General features: G+C 33.4%; 1 protein-coding gene across 1 annotated transcript in view; it reads right to left on the bottom strand.

Moving 5' to 3' along the window:
* Positions 1-202: 202 nt before the first annotated feature.
* Positions 203-10,033, bottom strand: part of URI1 (URI1 prefoldin like chaperone) — a 61,227-nt gene continuing 51,396 nt past the window's right edge. Inside the window, exons 7-11 of the mRNA XM_068992433.1 lie at positions 10,017-10,033; positions 8,170-8,503; positions 6,024-6,172; positions 4,988-5,234; positions 203-1,848 (exon numbers count right to left, since the gene is read on the bottom strand). The exon at positions 10,017-10,033 is cut by the window's right edge and continues 158 nt beyond it. Coding sequence (XP_068848534.1) covers positions 1,666-1,848; positions 4,988-5,234; positions 6,024-6,172; positions 8,170-8,503; positions 10,017-10,033 — 930 coding nt within the window. The 3' untranslated portion in view covers positions 203-1,665. The remainder of the gene's footprint in view (positions 1,849-4,987; positions 5,235-6,023; positions 6,173-8,169; positions 8,504-10,016) is intronic.

The raw sequence follows: 10,033 nt of genomic DNA, 5'->3' as shown, positions 1-10,033 counted from the left end.
TTGTTTCTGCTACCATTTTGTTCCATGATAGAAAACAGCTACTTGCAAGAAGAAATATAAACTACATAAACAACAACAGGCTCAAGATGAAGTTGAAGAACATGAAAAATTATTTAATGACAGTACTCTTGAAATTACATGTCTGTAAAGAACACCACAGTAATCCCATAATGAAGTCTGTTTTGGGGGGAAAATCAGAGAAAGGCTCACCTGACAAGCAGTTGGAACTGTGGGCTCTTTTGTGTGCATGGGATTATACTTTTGGTTATTTTCTTTTTTGTGGGGGATGGGCTGAGAGAAAAAGTTTTCAACTAAAAATATATAGTTGATCAAAATTTACTAAAGAAAAAAATCTACATTTTTAGGCAATCTTTTAAAATCAGCCCTCTGTTCTGAATTATCCATTAACTTGTGGGGATTCAGGCTCATCCCCTTATTACTAAGATACATATTCATAAAATTTTTATAGTTGTGCTGCTCTAGTTACAAATAGCTTCTACTTTTCTAGGACATAATTTCACTTTGTTTAAGCAAGAGTTCATTAAAGAAGCTATAAATAACCTTTAGATATTTAGCCATGAATAGAGGGTGGACTGGCATTGATGGCTATTTTAGTACTAATGCAGAATGCTTTTTAAAAGCTACATTTTAGCATGCATCAAGCTAATGATTAACACTTGCAAGTGTAATTTTCAATGTTAGAATAAATTTCTCTTTATTTTAAGGAGTTCTGCCAAAAGTAAATATGTTATTCAATTATTTACTAGTATGAAAGTAGTCTTAAAGAATGAAAATGTTCAGAAGATTAAAACATAAAATTTCTTATTTAAGAAAATTTACTTATGTATTTCTATCATCTAGACCACCTTTCCTTCACTCCCAAAATAAAATGCCACTTAAAACTGCCCACACTAGGGGAGAATTGCCTAAGGAATCGTAAGAATTCAAGGATCCACTGTATGGTGCACGTAGCATATATATGAAAGACATTTCTATATTGAATTCTGAATCATAAAGTTCACAACATTTTAGAGACCAAGTTTCATAAAACTTTTACTTAAAAAAAAAATTTTTTTACAAAATACCGTTCTTCCAATCAAAGAAACTTTCTGTTGGGTACATGGAGCTTTCTACCGTAGAGATTACAGAATAACAGTCAGTCAAACAGGGACAGATTTTTTAAATAGCCACCTAGCTGCAAAACCTACAAGGAGTAGATTTTTTTTGTAAAGTGCCTTTAAAAAGGTAAAGCAAGTAATATAATCGTTGAATCTATTTGAAATTTTAAAAGTTTCTTTAAAATGGTCCATATGGTGTGCACAATATCACAGCTGGAACAAAACTGCCAGTATTTAGTTTGAAACACAAAAACAACACATATGAACAGCATTCTTTGAAAAATAATTCAAAATGCTGCCACCGTATGACACGGCAAACCTAAACAATGACTACTGACGGTATTCAGAGAATTAACAAAACAAGCTGAATATTAAAGTATTTAAATATTTACTTTGATTTTTTTTAATACCACTGATAAGAGAACTTGCTGCCAAATTTACTCAGGATGCCTTATTTCAAATTACATGTAACATATTTTGCTATACATTTTCTAAACAATTGCAAAACTAGGTTTTACGATGTAAACTCCCATTTCCTAGGCAGGCCCTAGTTTTTCTGCTGCAATCTGGCAGCTTTGAACTTTGAAACCCTCTTTGTAGTTCCTTCTGATACTTCTGACAGAACTTCTTTTCGTTCTGGAATGGTGGGTAGCACAGGATGAGCCATGGCTGGGTGTGGTGTTAAGGAGGGTGACAAAAACTCTTTTTCTATTACAGTTCCAGAAAAAGCCTAGAAGACCAAAAAAATCAGATTATGATAACAAAACACAAATAAGATGCCCACAAAATCTTTATCCTGCATTGCACTGCCAATCAGACATTTCTTTTCATAAGGTTTTCTGATACACAAAACTACAACATCAAAATACAAATTGCTCATAGAAATCAAGTACCATTAAAAAGTATCTTAATTACACCACCGATATAAGTAGATGTTTAACAGTACACATGTAAGAAAACAAAATGTAAAACACATGTGCATATGGGATTTTCAAAAATGGGTAAATAAAAGGTCCTCAACTTTCATACATTCATTCCATTTACATCCAGACCATGCTGTGAAAAATAATGTATTAAAATTAAAAATTCTATTAGAGTGTCAAACATCAACTGATTAATGAGCTATCCTATGGTGGCCATGCTGCCTGCAAGCCTACAGCCTAGTTTCAGTAGCAGTGACATCTCTTAGGTGGTGTCCATTTATGCAATTATTTGATTATTTTATTGCATCTTGCCTCAATTTTATTTAAGGTCAGCGGAAACAAAATTAAAAGTGCTGGTGCTAGTGGAAATAATTGTCTACCTCGAATTTTAATGCAATAAATTCAATAATAGAAATCAAGGCACCACAAAAATTATTCTTTAATTTCAACCCCCTATTTGCTGGACTTTTTTTTCTTTTTGTCTACTGTAGTGTATATATAATGTGTACAAAATGTATGTATAAATGTATATACTGTGTACAAAATGATGGAAATAAAACCAAAGTAGGTCTTTTCTATATCTTTTTAAGGAGAGATCCATCAAAATTAAGTTGTTATGATTTTTTTTTTAAAGATTTCTAGTATTTGGAATCTCCTTACTTTCATCTTCTAAAAACTCATTATGTACAAACTTAAATTTGACACTCATTTGACATGCAAACTGTCAAGTATATTTTACTTTCCTTTGTCTACCAAGTGAACAAATCAGTTAAGACAATGTATCACTTGAGTAGTTTAAAAAGCCAATCTGCTCCAGCTTGCCCCACCAAAGGAGAACCAAGAATGCCCTGACCCTGCGTGGAGTCCAGCTTTTTAAAGGGAATTCAGAGTCTACTTTTCTAAAAATTCTGTTTTATTAAGATGAGGACAGAGCCTTCTTATTATACAAAAAATGCTCTTGAAAAAGAATACTTTAACATTTAAATATAAGGAAAAATATCTTTCAAAGTACCTGCCATAATCATGAACTATTGATTTTGATGTTAAAAAATGTATAGCAACTAGATGCTAACTGTAACAGTTCAATACAAAATGCAAAGCTATTAAATAAGATGAAATGACAATAAACTCTAGACTTGAGTTCTAACTATATCATGATACATTAACTCCTTACTAAAACCTAATTTTCAGATACTTAAAAACAGCAAAAGTCTATCACTTGTTTTTCTAACAGTATGGAAGACTATTAAATAAGATACTCTCCAGGTCAAATGAGATAATTATTTTGGGAGAAGGGAAGGAGAATATTCTAATCATACACACCATACCTAAATACTAATGATCTCTCCATTGCTAATTACTATTTAGTACAACTAGTACCACCTAGGGACATTAAGCACAAGCAACAGAAGTTTTATGTATGTTTACTCATATACAAAGATAAATATTTTAATATGTATTTGACATATACTCAAATGGGTACATAAGTTTGGTAGGGCCTGAGTTCCCTAGTCTTCCCAAATACTTTTTAAATTAAAATCTGAAATACCCACTAAACACAAGAATAAAAAATATCAAGTGTGGGTATAATGGAAACCGTACCATTCTTATTTTGGTATCTCCCAGTGTCACTCTTTTCCCCATACACAAAACTGCGTGTAGCGTGGTGGGTAACAGTGTTACGCGTGCACTCATTTTCTCAGGAGAGGGTCTACAGCTCTCACGAGACTGTGAAATGGTTCCATAACTCCCAAGAGTTAAAATTTCACTGGCACAAGCCAAAATATAGAAGAACTATAGATAATTATCTGTCATATGTTACTTATTTCCTCTTTAACTCTACCCAAGCATTTAAAAGAGGAAAGTATTATCTGTTGGGCCTCCCCAGTGCCTCAGCGGTAAAGAATCTGCCTGCCATACAAGAGACGCAGGTTCGCCCCTGGGTTGGGAAGCTCTGCTAGAGGAGGAAATGGCAACCTGCACTCCGGTTTTCTTGCCAGTAAAATCCCATGGACAGAGGAGCCTGGCGGGCTACAGTCCATGGGGTCGCAAGAGTCAGACACCACTGAGGGACTGAGTATGCACACAGCCATGCACATAATCTGCTACTTGAACTATTTTAATTTTATAACATTGGCTGTAAGTCTGGTCTAGTGGAATTTATTTTTAAAAAGCTGCTGAATTATTTTCTAGCCATGAGACTTCTCTAGTGGTGCAGTGGTTAAGACTCCACGTTTCCAACGCAGGGGACATGGGTGGGATCCCTGGTTGGAGAACTAAGAGCCCACAAGCCGCACAGCGTGGCCAAAAACAAACAATTTTCTAACCAAAAATGAAATACTTATCCTAATTAAGATACATTAAAATTCCTATTTCACAAAAACAGAACTTCAAGAGTGGTAATACTTTGTTACCAAAAAATTTCAGACTATTTGAATACCTATATTGTTTTTGCTAAGGACTGTGTGCTGTGCTAAGTCGCTTCAGTCATGTCCAACTCTTTGCGACCCCATGGACTATAGCCCACCCCGCTCCTCTGCCCATGGGATTCTCCAGGCAAGAACACTGGAGCTACTAAGGACTTTTATAAATTATTAATTACCAAAAAAAGTACAAGCCTATGATTAATTAGGCTCTATGACTTCTGAGACTAAATATATGTATGAACCAAAGAAGCTACAAAATAAACAATGCCATTACCCTGTCAATTAATGTCAATAAATAACTATTCAAAATAAAACAATTTAAAGACAATAAGATTAATGATTCATAGACCATACCTGGAAGATACAGCAGCTACAATTTTTTAAGTCTTTTCAACTCCCAAAATAACTATGTAAAATGGAGAAAACTTGAAATTGCATATCCCTTTGAAATGGAGCTACCACTACCTTTTTAATTCTCAAAGATACTATATGAAATAAAGTATTAAAGATATACACAAACCTCAGGTGTTACCGATACAGGCAAAAGTTTCTTTTGATGATTTTCTTGTTCCTCTTCCAAAATGCTCTCACTAGCATCACTACCAGTGGCCTCTTCACAGCTAATGCTTCTCAAAACTCCCCTTCTATCATCAAAATCAGCAGCACTGCTTTCACTGGTATCACTGCAAACACTGTTCTCTCTACTTCGAGACTTCAGGATTGACTTACGAGGGACATATTCTCCATTCACGATATCAACAAAGACCCTATAATACAAAAATTATATACTCTTTAGTTAACATAAAACAGAATAAATTTATAATGATTTTTTAAAAAGTCTTTTCTAGAAATTAATTTAAAATATTTTATTCAAACATGTCCAAAATTTTCACCATCACAATAATTTTGTGGCCTCAAGTGACATTTTATATTATCAATATGTTTAAAAGTATAATTTCTTGACCCAATAAAATACAGCAGTCTATTTATAAGCATGTTCTGGGTGACAACAGCTTGATTGTTTTGTCCAAAATGTACATATATTTTTGAAGTCATTTAGCAATTTTCACTATTTTACAAATAAGGGTCATGAAAATAGTAGATATTTTCAAATGACAGCTTTCTCAGCAAACATTACAACAAAAAAATTGAAAGAGCGTACGTCGACTCCGTGAAAAGGTAAACCACATGGCTAACTAAGTGCTGCCCAAGCTGTGGCGGCACAGCGCTGGCCCAGCACACCAGAAACACAAACTGCCATCTCTAAAGTTAACACACAACAGTGTTTGACCAGATTGGGAATGTTATAAAAGCACTAGTGAAGAGGGGGAAATGCAAAAAAACCGAGCAATGTTCTAGTTGCTTTGAACTGGGAAGCTGTGTTGGGGCTCAGCAGCGCCTGTGACAGCCACTGAAACACAAAGCTAACTCTATCAAAATACCTCACTTTCCAGTGAGAGACTACTGTGTTACGAGCAACCTTTTCCTGTAAATACTCAGTTGCAAAAAGAGAGAAGGAAGAGCAGACCTCTCTGCTGTCTATGAATACCACTCACCTGTAAATGTCAGCAGGAGTTCTGATCATAGGCAGTTCTTGGGGAGAATGACCACTGCCAGAATGACCACTGTTCTTTCGCTTACGCTTGGCTTCTTCTTTTTTTTCACTGAATTTTAAGGTGGTATTTTTTCCAGTATTTATACGGACCTAAAAATTTCACAGCAAAAAAATCACTATCATTTTGAGAAATTAAGGCCAAAACTAAAACCAATAAACTCTACAATTAAAGAAGTAATAGTAATGGCAGCAGTTTACGTATTTTGACACTGAAATAATGTGCATTATCAGTTAAGACCTTACTTTATCATACTTCTATGCATTACTTCTTGAATCAGGGGTCCCCAACCCCTGGGCCACGGACTGGTATCAGTCTGTGGCCTGCTAGGAACTGGGCTGCACAGTAGGAGATAAGCAGCAGGCGAGCAAGCGAAGCTTCATCTGTATTTATAGCTGCTCCCCACTGCTCACATTACTTCCTAAGCTCGGCTTCCTGTCATATCAGCAGCAGCATAATAAACATAATGCACTTAAATCATCCCAAAATCATTCCCTCCCATCCTGCCCCATCCATGGAAAAACTGTCTTCCATGAAACCAGTCCCTGGTGCCAAAAAAGGTTGGGGACTAGTTTTAAATGACCAATTCTAGTCATCAACAACTATTATTATACAAAAAGCAAAATACATACAAACTAAATGCTAGATTATTACAAGCTTTCACATCACCCATTACTTTCATATAAGTTTTTGGCTTAAATTATGCATTTCAAAACAAAGAGCACAATTAACCAAAATAAATATTCAGTAAGAATATAAAATTTAAGTCATAAAAACAATATGAGATAATGCTTAACTATTTAAAATTTTTAAATACCTCTAATTTTTTAAAATTTAAGGATCAAAAAATAAAATCAAAGCTATTCAGGATTAACACATTATTCTTCTATCCCTACACGGCATTTATACCATCTTTCCATATTAATGACTGTTCTTCCCCACAACATTCCTGCAAATATTATTTATTCTTCCTGCTTTATCTAAATGAAAACCAACTTAAAGCTTGAAAAGAAAATCACAAAACAATTTTTTTCTGGTAATAGGTCAATTTTTTCCAAAGAATTCACAAGATGCTCTTTTAGTCTGAAGTATGAGAATATATATTTTAAAAAACCATATTAATTATTTCACTTCATATTAGAGTAGCGAACACTTAAAAGGACCTAAGAAATAGTAAATATGTTTTAAATATGTTTCATTAAATAATAATCACAGGCACTTAAGACTGATAACCACAGACTGTTAACTTTGATACAGGCAATTCCTACAAGGGTACCTTATAGCTAAAAAAAAGAAAAAGAAAAAAGAAAAGCACTAAATTAAGACAAAAGAGTCCCTGTTTTATTACTAACTCACTCTATGGTCTTCTATGCCTTAAGTTTCCTTGAGAAAGACAAATTGGAAAGATGAAATTCCCGGTGGCTCCTTAAAGCAGTATTATGAGGCCAAGAGAGCAAGGGAATGAGTTTAAGGTCCTTCCTTTACTGAGATCCAACCTGCTTTGATCTGGGATTTAAAAACTGGGGATTCTACAATAAGTAAAGAGGGAACAAAAAGTCTTTTGATACTAAGAAAAGCTGTATTAGAAGCTCTCGCTCTAATAACCCCAGCTCTAAAACACCAAAACTCTATAAAGTCCTGAATACCCAGAGATGCTTATATTTACTTTGTGAGAAATGGAACTAATTTTTATTTCCTGATAAATTTTTCAGTTTTGCTTGTCATGCTCCTATTCATTATATGCTCACACAGAAACAACCTGATATAATTAAAAATTTAACTAATGCCAGTTACTTTCATCATAAATATACACAAATACTCATCTGATCTTCTTCCCGACCACCAAATTTCAAATTGTATTGTGGCTTCAAGAGAACAACATACCAATCAATACCAGCTAACTATCTAAACTTTTTTCTTTTTCTCTTTCAGATAAAACTGGTCATAACAAGAGACAAAAGATGATTTTCTTATTTGGCACTATCAACAATATTAATCCCTGTTAATACCGTTCTTTCAAAGAGCATTGTAGATGATCATTAATATTCAAATCATATGAAAAAACTAGTAAAGTTAAAAGTATACAAACCCTCTTAGGTTCGACAGTGTGAGAAAAATATATTGTTGGTATAGAATTATCTTCAACCCCTAAGGTATCGTGATCATTTTCATTATCACCACCATCATCATTATTATCATCATCATCTTCATTACTGTGGTAAGAATTTGAACCATTCACTGAATAGTTCAATGGACTATTCACTTGACCATTGAAGAGTTCTGAATTTGTAAGACTGTTATAACAATTGCTGAGGGTGAGAGAGTCTGTTACTTGATGCATCATATTCACATTTATGTTCCGATCTTCCTTTTCCTCTTCAGAGGACATATCTTCTCCATTTGCAATCACAGTATCAGGCTTACTATTAATAGTAAAGAAAAAGAAAATAAGGTCAAACAAACACATTAGAATTTTTTTCATTTAATTTCAATAGGTAAAAAATAAGGTTTTGCATAGAATATTTTTAAACTAGATTTCTAGGTTAATAAAAATGTTTTTAAATGAATGAAAAAATGGTTCTGTGCTAATTCTATACTGTAGCTATTCAAACATAAGTAGAATATGTTTTTATCTTTGCAAGAAAGATATTGGCCATATAAAATAAAATACAATAAAAACAGTACAATCATCATAAATTAGCACAAAATTCAGAGAACATTATCTCTATTTGAAGACCAGAAATTACAGCCACAGAACTGTAACCTATTCTAATTTTCTATTTTCATAACAAAATATTTTATAAGCATGTATTGTTAAAATTTTTTAAATAAGACTTCTACATATGTACATGATTTATACACATATATACACATTTCGCATGCTTCATTCTACAAAGAATTTGAGGACCTTATAAAAATAACAAAAGCAGAAATGCAACAGAAAGGAAACAACAACATGCAAAAGTTGAAAAAGAACCACAATGAAGAAAATCACAAGATTCAAAACTGATTTACAAAAATGAAACAGTATCAGTTAATTAAAAAGACCTAAGTACAGGTGAAATAATAGTGAAAAAAATATTCTGTGTCTTATTTTTCACAGTAACTAACTCTGCATATCATTTAAGTAAAATAATATAGCAACTTCTATAGTAACACCTTTCACTAAGCACTCTGACAATTCTGAGCGAGTGCTAATGTGTATTTTCAAATGGCAATTGGGTCGAGTTTTCCATACTTGTAACTACTTGACCAGATTACAAACTTTGTTGTTGTTTAGTTGCTAAGTCATATCAGACTCTTTTGCAACTTCATGGACCATAGCCCACCAGGTTCCTCTGTCCCTGGGATTCTCCAACTAAGAATACTGGAGTGAAGTTGCCACTTCCTTCTCCAGGGAATCTTCTTGACTCAGGGATCAAACCCTCATCTGCTTTGCAGGCAGATTCTTTACCACTTAGCCACCAGGGAAGCCCAGATTACAAACTACTTGCTCAATAAACAAAAAAGTTTGCAAAGGAAAGCAAGGATAAACATGTTATGGCCACAAACTTAAACTGAATGCATATTTTTCTTTTTAACAAGCCATTTAAACATACTACATTATCTTGACTACAGTAAAAAAAAATAACTCATTTAAAATGTAATATATAAAGTATCCATAATTATAAATATCTGGTATATCTTAATTAACTATACAAAATATGGCTGAAATCCTATAATAAGAAACAGGTATATTAAGTATTTCTATTACACACACATGTATGGGGCATGTGCATGAACACACTGACCTAAAGGAAAATATTCTAGAGAATTAATATTTGCCTTAGAGTGGTAGGGTTATTGATATTTTAGGATAATGTGCTTTTCTGTATTTTATTCAAGGGGCACATATTTTATAAGGAAATGTGTGTAAGGAAATTTGTCATTAGGTACCTATCAATATCAATTTC

Source organism: Capricornis sumatraensis, chromosome 20 (assembly GCF_032405125.1).
Source record: "Capricornis sumatraensis isolate serow.1 chromosome 20, serow.2, whole genome shotgun sequence".
Classification (NCBI taxonomy): domain Eukaryota; kingdom Metazoa; phylum Chordata; class Mammalia; order Artiodactyla; family Bovidae; genus Capricornis; species Capricornis sumatraensis.
Note: the sequence above shows the minus strand (reverse complement) of the source record. Positions and strands in the feature narration are given on the sequence as shown.